An 18,245-nucleotide genomic window follows, 5' to 3' on the forward strand; every position below is an offset into this window, starting at 1 on the left:
AGACTGTGTTGTACCAGTGGGTTAACTAACCCATCAAGGCTCTGGAAGGCCTGGTCTGATGTGTTGTAATGTAAATACAATGCACTGGGATAGTTTGTCTCTATGTGTTCTGGTCGAGGTGTTTCGTATTCTGTGCTGACCTGGTTTTAATTCTGTTTGGTAACGTGTAAGTGAATGTGTGTGCACACGAGTGTGACGTGTGTGTGTGTGAGCATTCGTACATCTGTGAGTGAGTGAGTGTGTGTGTGAGTGCGTGTGTGCACGTATGTGTGTGTGCGCGTATGTGTGCGTGCGTGCGTATGTGTGCGTGCGTGTGTGCGTGCGTGTGTGTGTGTGTGTGTGTGTGTGTGTGCGTGCCCACCCACCAGCTCAGTCACTCTGTAGATGTACACCTTGCCCTTCTCCCAGCCTCCACTGAAGAACATGGGAGCTGCCACCAGTAGGTTGTCTGTTACTCCGTCACCATCTATATCCACCGGGGAGATCTCACTCCCATAGTACGACCCGATCTGAAATATAACCACACATCCAGACCATCAACACCCTGGATCAACAACATTTATTTAGCAGACACTTTTATCCAGAGTTAACACATAGTGTATTTCATACTCAGTAGATGTGGCCCATGTGGGAATCGAACCCATTACTCCAGCTGGAAACATCAGACTCTAAAAGCACCATGCTAACCAACTGAGATCATTAAGATCCCCACAATCACACGTCCTACACACGTCCTTCACCACATCCTTCACCACATCCTTCACCACGTCCTTCACCACGTCCTTCACACTTCCTTCACACATGCTTTGACCACATCATTAAAACCCCCCAGCAAACGTCATTAGTATTCATTAGCATAGCATTCCAGTCATCATCATCGTTCAGGTAACAGACCCAGATGTTTCCATGTAGAGGCTAGTTGGCTCCACAAAACAACCCTGCCTTTTATCAACCAGACCTGGGTTCAGATACCATTTGAACTTTTCAAATATGTTTAACGTTTTCTTTAGCCCATCTGGACTGCCAATGATTTACACTTTTGGAACTATTCCATTCGTTCCATCGCATCAGGCGAGCTCAGTCAAGCCCAGCTATAGTCTTTGTAATGATGTCAAATAGTATTTGAACCCAGGTCTGTTCCTCTCAATGAGTGTTGTTATGGATCTCTCTGTCTGTAGTATCCTCTTAGCTGGTGTTGTTATGGATCTCTCTGTCTGTAGTATCCTCTTAGCTGGTGTTGTTATGGATCTCTCTGTCTGTAGTATCCTCTTAACTGGTGTTATTATGGATCTCTCTGTCTGTAGTATCCTCTTAGCTGGTGTTGTTATGGATCTCTCTGTCTGTAGTATCCTCTTAGCTGGTGTTGTTATGGATCTCTCTGTCTGTAGTATCCTCTTAGCTGGTGTTGTTATAGATCTCTCTGTCTGTAGTATCCTCTTAGCTGGTGTTGTTATGGATCTCTCTGTCTGTAGTATCCTCTTAACTGGTGTTGTTATGGATCTCTCTGCCTCTTCTGTCTGTAGTATCCTCTTAGCTGGTGTTGTTATGGATCTCTCTGCCTCTTCTGTCTGTAGTATCCTCTTAGCTGGTGTTGTTATGGATCTCTCTGCCTCTTCTGTCTGTAGTATCCTCTTAGCTGGTGTTGTTATGGATCTCTCTGCCTCTTCTGTCTGTAGTATCCTCTTAGCTGGTGTTGTTATGGATCTCTCTGCCTCTTCTGTCTGTAGTATCCTCTTAGCTGGTGTTGTTATGGATCTCTCTGTCTGTAGTACCCTCTTAGCTGGTGTTTACTGTAGCTGGAAGCTTGTTTTTCAAATTGTATTCACAATGTAGATGGAATGTGTGTGTTTTGAATTAAGGGGGACAGGAATGGGATGGGAAACACATGGGATCTGTGTAATGTTGTTGGCTACATGGGGGCGTGGGAAGGCTGTCTAGACTCCATAGTGCAGACTATCATGTATGCTGTGTCCTGGCTGGGTTGCCAGATTGACAAAAGGACTGGAAAGACTACTGTCATGGTGGACTCAGATGGTGATGGGAGAACCAGATTGAGAAGGGTCCATGTGGGGTCCATGAGCAGAAGGGACTATCGGGGTCTTGGATGATCTTCATATGTCTTTTAAAGAGAGAGTAATGCCAGTGTAAGTGTGTGTTATACCACTGTGTAACTGTTCAGTTTATGGTTGGTGTTTAGGACTTGGGTTGTGGCTCAGGATAGTGCTGTGTCAATCAAATAGGTGGTAGACATGTCTTAGGGCCCCAGTTAAAAACAGAGTTTGGGAAGCCCAGTTGTTGAGTCTACCTGTTGTCCTTTGAGGGAGTGCAGGATGGTGAGGTTACCAGTGTTCTTCAGGGTGAAGATGATGACCTTGCCAGTATGGTTGAACCGCGGTGCCCCTGCCACGTACAGCCGACCGTTCCTGGCCGACACCACCGATGTTACTGTGTAACCTGGACACACACACACACACACACACACACCCTTGTTGAGTCCAAATGATTCAATCATTCATGACTGAAACCCAGAGTATTCACTAAACCCAGAGGTAGAGGATTGTCATAATTGCTAACTCAGCCTAATGTTCTCCTGTCTGTCACAGCTTCACGTTGTGTTGACCTCCTATGTTCACCTTGGATTGCCCAGTTGTCTTGAACTGTTTCCACAGCTTCTTTCTCCTTGGAGCACAAAGCCTGTTCCTCATATAATATCTGGAAGGAATGTCAGCTAGTTGTTACGGTGTGTGGTGTGACTCCCTCTTCTCTGCACAATATCACCATCAAATGGGTCATAAAGGCATACCAGTGTGTGTGTGTGTTCACCATAGGCCACTGTCATTCCTCTGGTTGGGTTGTATGAACTGCATGAGACCTGATTTTATAAAAAGCAACTATCCTATCAGCTTCGTTTAGAAACAGAGTTCAATGGCCTGCATTGACTCACTAGGGTGAAGCCAAGTGTCTCTCTCTCTCTCTCTCTCTCTCTCTCTCTCTCTCTCTCTCTCTCTCTCTCTCTCTCTCTCTCTCTCTCTCTCTCTCTCTCTCTCTCTCTCTCTCTCTCTCTCTCTCTCTCTCTCTCTCTCTCTGTAATCCTTTCTGTGTCTGTCTGCATCTCTGTCTTCCTCCTCCCTCTTTCCCCACCCCTCTGTCAGTGAGCATGTCCAGACCCATGCCTTTGCCCTATATTCCTAATGGGGCTATAATGGCTTCCGTGGGCAGGCATGCAGGCCAGCCAGAGGCTGATGGGAAAAGCAGAGGGCCTTATAGGCAGGAGGAGTGGTGGTAGGGTGGAGTGGGAGGGGGTGGAGCAGTAGAGTGGTTTATAGAGAGGGCTGCAGCGAGGCCTGGTGCTAAACCACTGTGCCTGTCACATGTCTATCCAGAGATAGAGAAGGACGGGATAGATGGAATATGGAGAAAGAGAAAGCAAGGGGGAGATGGAGGAAGAGAGATAGCATGAGAGAGAGCCAGAGAGAGCGCGCGCGAGTGAGAGATGGGTGAGAAATCAAAAGAGATGGAGGAGATGAGATGGTGAACAGTGGACTGTAGAGACAGTAAAGATGAAGAGAGAGAGAGGAGATGAGATGGTGAACAGTAGACTGTAGAGACAGTAAAGATGAAGAGAGAGAGAGGAGATGAGATGGTGAACAGTAGACTGTAGAGACAGTAAAGATGAAGAGAGAGAGGGGATGAGATGGTGAACAGTAGACTGTAGAGACACTAAAGATGAGGAGATGAGGTGGTGAACAGTAGACTGTAGAGACAGTAAAGATGAAGAGAGAGAGAGGAGTTGAGATGGTGAACAGTAGACTGTAGAGACAGTAAAGATGAAGAGAGTAGATGAGATGAGATGGTGAACAGTAGACTGTAGAGACAGTAAAGATGAAGAGAGAGAGAGGAGATGAGATGGTGAACAGTAGACTGTAGAGACAGTAAAGATGAAGAGAGAGAGAGGAGATGAGATGGTGAACAGTAGACTCTAGAGACAGTAAAGATGAAGAGAGAGGAGATGAGATGGTGAACAGTAGACTGTAGAGACAGTAAAGATGAAGAGAGAGAGAGGAGATGAGGTGGTGAACAGTAGACTGTAAAGACAGTAAAGGTGAAGAGAGAGAGAGAGATGAGATGGTGAACAGTAGACTGTAGAGACAGTAAAGATGAAGAGAGAGAGCGAGATGAGATGGTGAACAGTAGACTGTAGAGACAGTAAAGATGAAGAGAGGAGATGAGATGGTGAACAGTAGACTATAGAGACAGTAAAGATGAAGAGAGAGGAGATGAGATGGTGAACAGTAGACTATAGAGACAGTAAAGATGAAGAGAGATGAGATGAGATGGTGAACAGTAGACTGTAGAGACAGTAAAGGTGAAGAGAGAGAGAGAGATGAGATGGTGAACAGTAGACTGTAGAGACAGTAAAGATGAAGAGAGAGAGAGGAGTTGAGATGGTGAACAGTAGACTGTAGAGACAGTAAAGATGAAGAGAGAGGAGATGAGGTGGTGAACAGTAGACTGTAGAGACAGTAAAGATGAAGAGAGATGAGATGAGATGGTGAACAGTAGACTGTAGAGACAGTAAAGGTGAAGAGAGAGAGAGAGATGAGATGGTGAACAGTAGACTGTAGAGACAGTAAAGATGAAGAGAGAGAGAGGAGTTGAGATGGTGAACAGTAGACTGTAGAGACAGTAAAGATGAAGAGAGTAGATGAGATGAGATGGTGAACAGTAGACTGTAGAGACAGTAAAGATGAAGAGAGAGAGAGGAGATGAGATGGTGAACAGTAGACTGTAGAGACAGTAAAGATGAAGAGAGAGAGAGGAGATGAGATGGTGAACAGTAGACTCTAGAGACAGTAAAGATGAAGAGAGAGAGAGGAGTTGAGATGGTGAACAGTAGACTGTAGAGACAGTAAAGGTGAAGAGAGAGGAGATGAGATGGTGAACAGTAGACTGTAGAGACAGTAAAGATGAAGAGAGAGGAGATGAGATGGTGAACAGTAGACTGTAGAGACAGTAAAGATGAAGAGAGAGAGAGGAGATGAGATGGTGAACAGTAGACTGTAGAGGCAGTAAAGATGAAGAGAGAGAGAGAGAGATGAGATGGTGAACAGTAGACTGTAGAGACAGTAAAGATGAAGAGAGAGAGAGGAGTTGAGATGGTGAACAGTAGACTGTAGAGACAGTAAAGGTGAAGAGAGAGTATGAGGGACAGAGAGAGGATGAGGGACAGAGAGGATGAGGGACAGAGAGAGGATGAGGGACAGAGAGGACGAAGGACAGAGAGAGGACGAAGGACAGAGAGAGGATGAAGGACAGAGAGAGGATGATGGACAGAGGATGAAGGGCAAAGAGAGGATCAGGGAGAGGAGTCTACAGCTCTACCCAAACCAAACCCCTCTGTGACCAATCCTTTAGATCGTCAATTCCTCCCTCACCTAGGTAGGCGCCGTGGTTCTTCAGCTCCTCTGGGAATTCATGTGAGTAGGAGGACTTGGGCGGAACCACCTTCCCCTGTCGGGTCTCCTTCAGGACGGCTCCATTCCAGTCGTAGGCCCCCGGTGCCCCCACCAGGATCCCATCCTTTAGGGACAGACAGGAGACAGGCACTTAGTGTGAACATTAAAACATATTGTAACATTGTGTGTGTGTGTGTGTGTGTGTGTGTGTGTGTGTGTGCGCTAGTGATTGTATTGCCATTGGTTCAGCAGGCAATGATGGTAAAATGGAGAAGGTGATGAGTACACAGGATGATGATGATGGTGATGATGATAAATACATCCTTTCTCTCTAAATCAAATCATCCTTCCTCATCCTTCCTCCCAGGCTACAATCCCCAGTCTCCCTCCAGTCCCCAGACTCCAGCAAGGATATTTTTGCAGAAACTTTAAGAGTTTGATGACCGTTCACACGTTCTGCCAACAATAGCTTAATAAACAATAAATCAGTCAAAACATAAGTCTGCCCACATTCATGATATTTTCCTTCGTTCTCCTCCCAAATTGATTTAAAAGCCACTGGAGACATTTGAGAGGATAATAAGTTAAGCTTGCATGGGTCCTCTAAATGAATAAAGCATTGGACAAACGTTCTCTCTCTCTCTCTCACACACACACGTGTTCCATCACCTGTATGCACCACACAAAGTAATAGGAAAGAATGTTGATGAGAAACGTTACAGGTTCTTCATTATAATACATTATAGTAGGGGCTATTTTGGGTCTGTGTCATCAAAAAAGGACAAAACACTGTCACCAGTAACCAACCAGTAACCAACCAGTAACCACAAGCATGGGAGAAGAAGATGGCATATGGGCTGACGGTGGACATTTGTTCATCCTACCCTGAATACATGTTAGTTTTATAATGACAGAGTTCCCCCGAGGAATAATCTAGTCCCTCCTCTGCCACGCATAATATGCAGACGGAACATTTTCCAAAGGTTAGCTACCAGTTAGCATACGACTGACGGAACACTCTTGGACTACTTCTCGACCACTTCCTGGGACATGGAAACGTCTAGGTCAGTTTTTGACAGCTGTGTGGTGCTAGACTCTGTGGGTATCTGTTTTGGTGGTGGTGCATGCTGTTTCCATGGTGATGTAGCCCCAAATAGTCCCCACTATACACCCTTCTTCAGGCTTGTTGAGATCTGAATATATGCAATAAAGACTACCTGGAACATGTCCATTCTCATTGTCCAACCTGCGGCCATTTGCACACACAACTGGGTGTGAAACAATGCCTTATATCTGGGAATCCCTTTTCAACATTATTACTCTGAGTTGGAGGAAGCCATAAACAAACAGATCTCTGGCTAACTGGACTGAACTGGTCTGGGTATGTAGGACTTCAGCAGAATCAAGCCGGCACACTCCACATTCAACAAAACCATCTGGTCTTTTGGGACACGTTTTCTCCTTTATTAAGGCTCCTGAAGTCTTTCCAATAAGTTATCCTACTCTCAACACTCGGGTTGCGTTGGTTGAGAAAGTGCTATCCCTGGAATCCAGCCTTCTGGAGTATGGAATTTCCAGCCATCCCAGTCAACCAGCTGCAGTTTCCCTATTTATTGTTTTAAGAAAAAGGGATATATTTATTGTTCCCTCGTCAGGTTGTGCTTCAACTGTGGCGTTGAACTGGAAAATCAAAGCTATTGCATCAGCAAACCTGAATCTGGGACGCAGATGGAGAGAGTAAAAAGAAAGACAACAAATGAAGACTGGTACATGAGGGAGGATGGTGATGAGGCTACAGTAGAAAACAGGAAGACTGGTACATGAGGGAGGATGGTGATGTCAACTACAGTAGAAAACAGGAAGACTGGTACATGAGGGAGGATGGTGATGTCAGCTACAGTAGAAAACAGGAAGACTGGTACATGAGGGAGGATGGTGATGTCAGCTACAGTAGAAAACAGGAAGACTGGTACATGAGGGAGGATGGTGATGAAGCTACAGTAGAAAACAGGAAGACTGGTACATGAGGGAGGATGGTGATGTCAACTACAGTAGAAAACAGGAAGACTGGTACATGAGGGAGGATGGTGATGTCAACTACAGTAGAAAACAGGAAGACTGGTACATGAGGGAGGATGGTGATGTCAGCTACAGTAGAAAACAGGAAGACTGGTACATGAGGGAGGATGGTGATGAAGCTACAGTAGAAAACAGGAAGACTGGTACATGAGGGAGGATGGTGATGTCAACTACAGTAGAAAACAGGAAGACTGGTACATGAGGGAGGATGGTGATGTCAGCTACAGTAGAAAACAGGAAGACTGGTACATGAGGGAGGATGGTGATGTCAACTACAGTAGAAAACAGGAAGACTGGTACATGAGGGAGGATGGTGATGAAGCTACAGTAGAAAACAGGAAGACTGGTACATGAGGGAGGATGGTGATGTCAACTACAGTAGAAAACAGGAAGACTGGTACATGAGGGAGGATGGTGATGTCAACTACAGTAGAAAACAGGAAGACTGGTACATGAGGGAGGATGGTGATGAAGCTACAGTAGAAAACAGGAAGACTGGTACATGAGGGAGGATGGTGATGAAGCTACAGTAGAAAACAGGAAGACTGGTACATGAGGGAGGATGGTGATGAAGCTACAGTAGAAAACAGGAAGACTGGTACATGAGGGAGGATGGTGATGAAGCTACAGTAGAAAACAGGAAGACTGGTACATGAGGGAGGATGGTGATGAAGCTACAGTAGAAAACAGGAAGACTGGTACATGAGGGAGGATGGTGATGAAGCTACAGTAGAAAACAGGAAGACTGGTACATGAGGGAGGATGGTGATGAAGCTACAGTAGAAAACAGGAAGACTGGTACATGAGGGAGGATGGTGATGTCAACTACAGTAGAAAACAGGAAGACTGGTACATGAGGGAGGATGGTGATGAAGCTACAGTAGAAAACAGGAAGACTGGTACATGAGGGAGGATGGTGATGAAGCTACAGTAGAAAACAGGAAGACTGGTACATGAGGGAGGATGGTGTGAAGCTACAGTAGAAAACAGGAAGACTGGTACATGAGGGAGGATGGTGATGAAGCTACAGTAGAAAACAGGAAGACTGGTACATGAGGGAGGATGGTGATGAAGCTACAGTAGAAAACAGGAAGACTGGTACATGAGGGAGGATGGTGATGAAGCTACAGTAGAAAACAGGAAGACTGGTACATGAGGGAGGATGGTGATGTCAACTACAGTAGAAAACAGGAAGACTGGTACATGAGGGAGGATGGTGATGTCAGCTACAGTAGAAAACAGGAAGACTGGTACATGAGGGAGGATGGTGATGAAGCTACAGTAGAAAACAGGAAGACTGGTACATGAGGGAGGATGGTGATGTCAACTACAGTAGAAAACAGGAAGACTGGTACATGAGGGAGGATGGTGATGAAGCTACAGTAGAAAACAGGAAGACTGGTACATGAGGGAGGATGGTGATGAAGCTACAGTAGAAAACAGGAAGACTGGTACATGCGGGAGGATGGTGATGAAGCTACAGTAGAAAACAGGAAGACTGGTACATGAGGGAGGATGGTGATGAAGCTACAGTAGAAAACAGGAAGACTGGTACATGAGGGAGGATGGTGATGAAGCTACAGTAGAAAACAGGAAGACTGGTACATGAGGGAGGATGGTGATGTCAACTACAGTAGAAAACAGGAAGACTGGTACATGAGGGAGGATGGTGATGTCAACTACAGTAGAAAACAGGAAGACTGGTACATGAGGGAGGATGGTGATGAAGCTACAGTAGAAAACAGGAAGACTGGTACATGGGGGAGGATGGTGATGAAGCTACAGTAGAAAACAGGAAGACTGGTACATGAGGGAGGATGGTGATGAAGCTACAGTAGAAAACAGGAAGACTGGTACATGAGGGAGGATGGTGATGAAGCTACAGTAGAAAACAGGAAGACTGTAGAAAACAGGAAGACTGGTACATGAGGGAGGATGGTGATGTCAACTACAGTAGAAAACAGGAAGACTGGTACATGAGGGAGGATGGTGATGAAGCTACAGTAGAAAACAGGAAGACTGGTACATGAGGGAGGATGGTGATGAAGCTACAGTAGAAAACAGGAAGACTGGTACATGAGGGAGGATGGTGATGAAGCTACAGTAGAAAACAGGAAGACTGGTACATGAGGGAGGATGGTGATGAAGCTACAGTAGAAAACAGGAAGACTGGTACATGAGGGAGGATGGTGATGAAGCTACAGTAGAAAACAGGAAGACTGGTACATGAGGGAGGATGGTGATGAAGCTACAGTAGAAAACAGGAAGACTGGTACATGAGGGAGGATGGTGATGAAGCTACAGTAGAAAACAGGAAGACTGGTACATGAGGGAGGATGGTGATGTCAACTACAGTAGAAAACAGGAAGACTGGTACATGAGGGAGGATGGTGATGTCAACTACAGTAGAAAACAGGAAGACTGGTACATGAGGGAGGATGGTGATGTCAACTACAGTAGAAAACAGGAAGACTGGTACATGAGGGAGGATGGTGATGAAGCTACAGTAGAAAACAGGAAGACTGGTACATGAGGGAGGATGGTGATGTAGCTACAGTAGAAAACAGGAAGACTGGTACATGAGGGAGGATGGTGATGAAGCTACAGTAGAAAACAGGAAGACTGGTACATGAGGGAGGATGGTGATGAAGCTACAGTAGAAAACAGGAAGACTGGTACATGAGGGAGGATGGTGATGAAGCTACAGTAGAAAACAGGAAGACTGGTACATGAGGGAGGATGGTGATGAAGCTACAGTAGAAAACAGGAAGACTGGTACATGAGGGAGGATGGTGATGAAGCTACAGTAGAAAACAGGAAGACTGGTACATGGGGGAGGATGGTGATGAGGCTACAGTAGAAAACAGGAAGACTGGTACATGAGGGAGGATGGTGATGAAGCTACAGTAGAAAACAGGAAGACTGGTACATGAGGGAGGATGGTGATGAAGCTACAGTAGAAAACAGGAAGACTGGTACATGAGGGAGGATGGTGATGAAGCTACAGTAGAAAACAGGAAGACTGGTACATGAGGGAGGATGGTGATGTCAACTACAGTAGAAAACAGGAAGACTGGTACATGAGGGAGGATGGTGATGTCAACTACAGTAGAAAACAGGAAGACTACAGTAGAAAACAGGAAGACTGGTACTGAAGGTAGAAAACAGGAAGACTGGTACATGGGGGAGGATGGTGATGAAGCTACAGTAGAAAACAGGAAGACTGGTACATGAGGGAGGATGGTGATGAAGCTACAGTAGAAAACAGGAAGACTGGTACATGAGGGAGGATGGTGATGAAGCTACAGTAGAAAACAGGAAGACTGGTACATGAGGGAGGATGGTGATGAAGCTACAGTAGAAAACAGGAAGACTGGTACATGAGGGAGGATGGTGATGAAGCTACAGTAGAAAACAGGAGTTGGACAGACACTTGCGGATACCTCTCCAGCTGTGTCAAGCCCAAAGCCAACACACCGCCCCTGTCAGGTCTGAATGCAACCAAAACTTTCAGGAAAGACACCCCAACATCTTTTAAGGGGCGGCAGGTAGCCTAGTGGTTACACCGTTGGACTCTTAACTGAAAGGTTGCAAGAATCCCAGAGCTGACAAGGTAAAAATCTATCTTTCTGCCCCTGAACAAGGCAGTTAACCCACTGTTCCTAGGCCGTTATTGAAAATAAGAATTTGTTCTTACTTGCCTAGTTACATAAAGGTAAAATAAAATAAAAACTCTCTGGTGAGATGTTCTTTCAGCCTTCTCTGCTACGACCCCCTGGGGACTTCAGAGTGTCTTATTCGCACCTCTGGAAGGTCAAAGTGGAACAATGACTGTCGTCAGTGAGGGGTTCCTTAATCAGGATGACCTCAGCATCACAGCAGGCCCCCCAGGAACCTGGAGAGTGAGGGATGGGATGGGGGGGTGGAAACCTGTCAGGAGTAGGAGAGAGGTGTGTGTGTGTGTGTGTGGGGGGGGGGGGGGGGTATACTGGCAGCAGTGGTGAGACTCACCTCCACGAAGTGTGAAGAGAAGCCAGCCTGAGACATCTGGAGGCCAAAGGCTGTCCCGTTCTTACTGGTCCCTGTAGAGGAAGACCAGGTGAGTTCAGCAGGAGGAATTATTTTCTTTGAGAACAGGAAAAGGAAATGAGTTGGGTCTAGTTTGTGGTTTACAGATGGCTGTTTTACAGCGTTATATGGAATACCTTCCAAACTGAAGATCCTATCCCCAAGCGCGTCCACAATGTCCTTCAAGGCAGACTCATCAGTCACCTTGAAGAAGTGCTTGTCATCGGGGTCACTAGCGATATACTTGATTTCATTCAGGAATGCCTCTGGGTTGATTCCACGCCGGTTGTAGTAGCCAAGCACCTGGTGACAACCAGACAGAGACATCAATCACCAGACTTTGTTGTAGAGTGCCCTACTATAGAGCCATCTCACTTATGAACTGTGACTCAACAATCCTTTTGCCCACACAAACCAATAGGGAAACTGGCACACTTTAGATAGACTTAGAAGTTTAACCAGAGAAGGGTGGTTCCAACTTCCAATCCTTTGGTGGACTGTGGCCCTGCTGCCTGCTGTCACAAATTCCAGCTGTCAGCAACCAAATGAACTCAGCACCTCCCTTCTCTTCTTAGATGCCCATGGCCTGGTTTGACTGGGCCCCTCACCTCATCATCTATGGGCTGAATAAGCTCAGGAGAACCCCATGCCAAAGCGGGCTTAACCAAAGTGTTCTGTGGGCTTGGAAAGATCATTCACACCTTCAACCACTTGCTGGCTGTGTATATACATTTTGAGAGGGCACTAAACCGTTTAGGCTCTGTCTAATAACCTGACAACACCGCTCTGTCTAATACCCTGACAACACCGCTCTGTCTAATACCCTGACAACACCGCTCTGTCTAATACCCTGACAACACCGCTCTGTCTAATACCCTGACAACACCGCTCTGTCTAATACCCTGACAACACCGCTCTGTCTAATACCCTGACAACACCACTCTGTCTAATACCCTGACAACACCGCTCTGTCTAATAGCCTGACAACACCGCTCTGTCTAATACCCTGACAACACCGCTCTGTCTAATACCCTGACAACACCGCTCTGTCTAATACCCTGACAACACCGCTCTGTCTAATACCCTGACAACACCGCTCTGTCTAATACCCTGACAACACCGCTCTGTCTAATACCCTGACAACACCGCTCTGTCTAATACCCTGACAACACCGCTCTGTCGGGTGCACAAAATACATTTAGAAATCCATGTTATTCAATTATTGCACCCACACTGTTCGCGCGTGTCAACCAATGTCTGCTTTGCCAAGGGCTAAAATAGAACTCCTTTCTATTTCTAACGCAGATCGTGCTGTAAGTCCTGCCTCTCCCATCTCCTCATTGGTTTATAGAAGACAGAGAGGATGACTCACAGTGATGGTGTAGCAGGAGAGAGGACAGGAAGGAGACAGAGACGGTGACTCACAGTGATGGTGTAGCAGGAGAGAGGAAGGAGACAGAGAGGAAGGAGACAGAGAGGATGACTCACAGTGAAGATGTAGCAGGAGAGAGGAAGGAGACAGAGAGGATGACTCACAGTGATGGTGTAGCAGGAGAGAGGAAGGAGACAGAGAGGATGACTCACAGTGATGGTGTAGCAGGAGAGAGGAAGGAGACAGAGAGGATGACTCACAGTGATGGTGTAGCAGGAGAGAGGACAGGAAGGAGGCAGAGACGGTGACTCACAGTGATGATGTAGCAGGAGAGAGGAAGGAGGCAGAGAGGAAGGAGACAGAGAGGATGACTCACAGTGAAGATGTAGCAGGAGAGAGGAAGGAGACAGAGAGGATGACTCACAGTGATGGTGTAGCAGGAGAGAGGAAGGAGACAGAGACGGTGACTCACAGTGATGATGTAGCAGGAGAGAGGAAGGAGACAGAGAGGATGACTCACAGTGATGATGTAGCAGGAGAGAGGACAGGAAGGAGACAGAGAGGATGACTCACAGTGATGATGTAGCAGGAGAGAGGAAGGAGACAGAGAGGATGACTCACAGTGATGATGTAGCAGGAGAGAGGACAGGAAGGAGACAGAGAGGATGACTCACAGTGATGATGTAGCAGGTGAAAGGAAGGAGACAGAGAGGATGACTCACAGTGATGATGTAGCAGGAGAGAGGAAGGAGACAGAGAGGATGACTCACAGTGATGATGTAGCAGGAGAGAGGACAGGGAAGAGACAGAGAGGATGACTCACAGTGATGGTGTAGTAGGAGAGAGGAAGGAGACAGAGAGGATGACTCGCAGTGATGATGTAGCAGGAGAGGGAGGAGACAGAGAGGATGACTCACAGTGATGATGTAGCAGGAGAGGGAGGAGACAGAGAGGATGACTCACAGTGATGATGTAGCAGGAGAGGGAGGAGACAGAGAGGATGACTCACAGTGATGGTGTAGCAGGAGAGAGGAAGGAGACAGAGAGGATGACTCACAGTGATGATGTAGCAGGAGAGAGGACAGGGAGGAGACAGAGAGGATGACTCACAGTGATGATGTAGCAGGAGAGAGGACAGGAAGGAGACAGAGAGGATGACTCACAGTGATGGTATAGCAGGAGATAGGAAGGAGACAGAGAGGATGACTCACAATGATGATGTAGCAGGAGAGAGGACAGGAAGGAGACAGAGAGGATGACTCACAGTGATGATGTAGCAGGAGAGAGGAAGGAGACAGAGAGGTTGACTCACAGTGATGATGTAGCAGGAGAGAGGAAGGAGACAGAGAGAATGACTCACAGTGATGATGTAGCAGGAGAGAGGAAGGAGACAGAGAGGATGACTCACAGTGATGATGTAGCAGGAGAGAGGACAGGAAGGAGACAGAGAGGATGACTCACAGTGATGATGTAGCAGGAGAGAGGAAGGAGACAGAGAGGATGACTCACAGCGATGATGTAGCAGGAGAGAGGAAGGAGACAGAGAGAATGACTCACAGTGATGATGTAGCAGGAGAGAGGAAGGAGACAGAGAGGATGACTCACAGTGATGATGTAGCAGGAGAGGGAGGAGACAGAGAGGATGACTCACAGTGATGATGTAGCAGGAGAGAGGAAGGAGACAGAGAGGATGACTCACAGTGATGATGTAGCAGGAGAGAGGAAAGGAAGGAGACAGAGAGGATGACTCACAGTGATGATGTAGCAGGAGAGAGGAAAGAGACAGAGAGGATGACTCACAGTGATGATGTAGCAGGAGAGAGGAAGGAGACAGAGAGGATGACTCACAGTGATGATGTAGCAGGAGAGAGGAAAGAGACAGAGAGGATGACTCACAGTGATGATGTAGCAGGAGAGACGAAGGAGACAGAGAGGATGACTCACAGTGATGATGTAGCAGGAGAGAGGAAGGAGACAGAGAGGATGACTCACAGTGATGGTGTAGCAGGAGAGAGGACATTTACATTTGAACATCTTGACCATGTTCTGTTATAATCTCCACCCGGCACAGCCAGAAGAGGACTGGCCACCCCACATAGCCTGGTTCCTCTCTAGGTTTCTTCCTAGGTTTTGGCCTTTCTAGGGAGTTTTTCCTAGCCACCGTGCTTCTTCACCTGCATTGCTTGCTGTTTGGGGTTTTAGGCTGGGTTTCTGTACAGCACTTTGAGATATCAGCTGATGTACGAAGGGCTATATAAAATAAATTTGATTGATTGATTGAGGACAGGAAGAAGACAGAGAGGATGACTCACAGTGATGATGTAGCAGGAGAGAGGAAGGTGACAGAGAGGATGACTCACAGTGATGATGTAGCAGGAGAGAGGAAGGAGACAGAGAGGATGACTCACAGTGATGATGTAGCAGGAGAGAGGAAGGAGACAGAGAGGATGACTCACAGTGATGATGTAGCAGGAGAGAGGAAGGAGACAGAGACGGTGACTCACAGCGATGGCATAGCGGGTGATGCCATCCTTCTCGCTGTCCTCGATGGCCTGTTGAAGGTCAGGGCTGTCATGTGACTCCCCGTCAGTGATCACGATCATCACCTTCTTGGCGCCTCGTCGGGCTCCTCGTTTGAATGCTTCTGAGCTGTGGCATGTGATTTATTCAACTCGTATTTGAAAGGTTCAAAGTTTACAGCCAAAAAGTGGGATTTGAGTAATAACCCAGAATAAGGTAACAAATACAGTATTTTATCGTCTTCTATTACTATTACCTAGTGTCATTTACAATAATTTACTCTATGTCATTATAGTTGTACTTGTTGTGAGATACAACAGACAGCTTCCAATACTATACTGATTCAATATTAGGGATATTGCTGCTGTAGTTTCATATCAGTTAGGGAGGTTTACCGAGCAACGTTGATGCCGAGTGCCGTGTTGGTTTCCTCTCCACCTCTCTGATGGATGTTGCTTGCTCTCTTCACCACCTCCTCCACCGACTTGTAGTCATTCAGATGGAACTCGTGCACCACCTTCTCCCCATACTGCACCACTCCAACCTGAACCATATCACGCACATACATTATAACAGGTCTGGAGGGACAAAACACGTCTGGTTTTTCATTCTACTAAACATCAACATGGACTCAGACAACATCGTCCTTTGACACTCCAGACCTCGAGTTGAATCATGAAAACTGGGGCATAACAGGCAATTCAACCAGGTTAGCCAGAGCGACACATTTCCCACAACTCACCTGTATCTGGCCTGGTCCAATGTAGAACTTCTGTAGAATGTTGATAAGGAAGGCTTGCACCTCCGTCCAGGGGTAGATGGAGTTGGAACCATCCAGAACGATCACTATATCCATGTAGGTCTCACACCCTAGCAGAGGAAGACACACAGTAATGTCTGAACTGCACCATCAATGCAACCTTTATGGTTGAGCAATGGCAAACAGTCTAATGCATCAATAATAATCAATAATGACTTGTACTTATGGAAGAAGATCCATAAAGCATTGCCAAACAGGAAAGGGGCGTGCTCTGTATTTACTCTGGAAGGCTGGAGCTATGGTTTTGGAGAATTTGAAGCTGGCGTTGACTCGAGAGCATATCCCAGTGCTGTAGTATGAGCTGCCACACTCATAGGACCACAGGGGTCCACAGACCTGTACAACACACAAGAAAACACATTCAGCACAGCATGACTGAGACATGTACCGTGGGCCTACGTTGGATGAAAAGGTCATCACAAAAACTATATGTGGTTCTTCACCACAGGAGGTTGGTGACACCTTAATTGGGGAGGATGGGCTCGTGGTAATGGCTGGAGCAGAATAGGTGGAATGGTATCACATACATCACACCCATGGTTTAATGCCATTCCATTTGCGCCGTTCCAGCCATTACTATGAGCCGTTCCCCTCTCAGCAGCCTCCGTTGTTCTTCACATACCCCTGAAATTGACCACCAAGTTAGTCTCTGTGGAAACCACACATAATGACACTATACTTTTGATAGCCTGGGTGTTCATCACTAACCACAAAGCTGTTGTCTTTGGGGTTGGTTGTCAGCGTCATCCCCAGCCTCATCTTGTCTTTTCGCTCGGCGACATTGGTCAGAGAAATCCTTCCTTGAGGAACAAGAAAAGACAGAGTCAAAGAAATAACAATGTTTAAAAATCTAATCAAATTTATTTGTCACATACACATGGTTAGCAGATGTTAATGCGAGTGTAGCGAAATGCTTGTGCTTCTAGTTCCGACAATGTAGTAATAACCAACAAGTAATCTAGCTAACAATTCCAAAACTACTACCTTATAGACACAAGTGTAAAGGGATAAAGAATATGTACATAAAGATATATGAATGAGTGATGGTACAGAGCGGCATAGGCAAGATACAGTAGATGGTATTGAGTGCAGTATATACATATGAGATGAGTATGTAAACAAAGTGGCATAGTTAAAGTGGCTAGTGATACATGTATTACATAAAGATACAGTAGATGGTATCGAGTACAGTATATACATATGAGATGAGTATGTAAACAAAGTGGCATAGTTAAAGTGGCTAGTGATACATGTATTACATAAAGATACAGTAGATGGTATCGAGTACAGTATATACATATGAGATGAGTATGTAAACAAAGTGGCATAGTTAAAGTGGCTAGTGATACATGTATTACATAAAGATACAGTAGATGGTATCGAGTACAGTATATACATATGAGATGAGTATGTAAACAAAGTGGCATAGTTAAAGTGGCTAGTGATACATGTATTACATAAAGATGCAGTAGATGATATAGAGTGCAGTATATACATATACATATGAGATGAGTATGTAAACAAAGTGGCATAGTTAAAGTGGCTAGTGATACATGTATTACATAAAGATACAGTAGATGGTATAGAGTGCAGTATATACATAGTTTGAAGTTTCTACAGATTTGGAAGACTTTTGCGTATATTTTTCACTTCTGTTATGAACCTGCGGGGAAGTCGCTTCACAAGCTTCTGCAAACCCACTGACTACACACGGCAGTTAAGAAGAGGATACCAAGTCTCCCAACTAAAGGACGAGACACCTGTGCTTTGAGGCAGTGTGCAGAGCATGTTACTACAGTGGGCTAAATCAGGGTCACACACAGCGTTTCTTGGTAGTCTTAAACAAATCTAGTCTGAAACAAAAGTAGACACTTCACACATGGTTATTGGCTTAAAAGAAGACACCTGTACCGTGTCAGATATAGAGTTG

General features: G+C 46.0%; 1 protein-coding gene across 1 annotated transcript in view; it reads right to left on the reverse strand.

Moving 5' to 3' along the window:
• Window positions 1-18,245, reverse strand: part of LOC139403924 (integrin alpha-11-like) — an 87,655-nt gene that overhangs the window by 25,782 nt on the left and 43,628 nt on the right. The window contains exons 4-13 of the mRNA XM_071147130.1: window positions 17,024-17,115; window positions 16,537-16,651; window positions 16,238-16,365; window positions 15,891-16,039; window positions 15,480-15,624; window positions 11,741-11,906; window positions 11,547-11,617; window positions 5,436-5,580; window positions 2,306-2,454; window positions 366-509 (exon numbers count right to left, since the gene is read on the reverse strand). Of these exons, the coding sequence (XP_071003231.1) occupies window positions 366-509; window positions 2,306-2,454; window positions 5,436-5,580; window positions 11,547-11,617; window positions 11,741-11,906; window positions 15,480-15,624; window positions 15,891-16,039; window positions 16,238-16,365; window positions 16,537-16,651; window positions 17,024-17,115 (1,304 nt within the window). The remainder of the gene's footprint in view (window positions 1-365; window positions 510-2,305; window positions 2,455-5,435; window positions 5,581-11,546; window positions 11,618-11,740; window positions 11,907-15,479; window positions 15,625-15,890; window positions 16,040-16,237; window positions 16,366-16,536; window positions 16,652-17,023; window positions 17,116-18,245) is intronic.

Source organism: Oncorhynchus clarkii, unplaced genomic scaffold (assembly GCF_045791955.1).
Source record: "Oncorhynchus clarkii lewisi isolate Uvic-CL-2024 unplaced genomic scaffold, UVic_Ocla_1.0 unplaced_contig_13632_pilon_pilon, whole genome shotgun sequence".
NCBI classification, from domain to species: domain Eukaryota; kingdom Metazoa; phylum Chordata; class Actinopteri; order Salmoniformes; family Salmonidae; genus Oncorhynchus; species Oncorhynchus clarkii.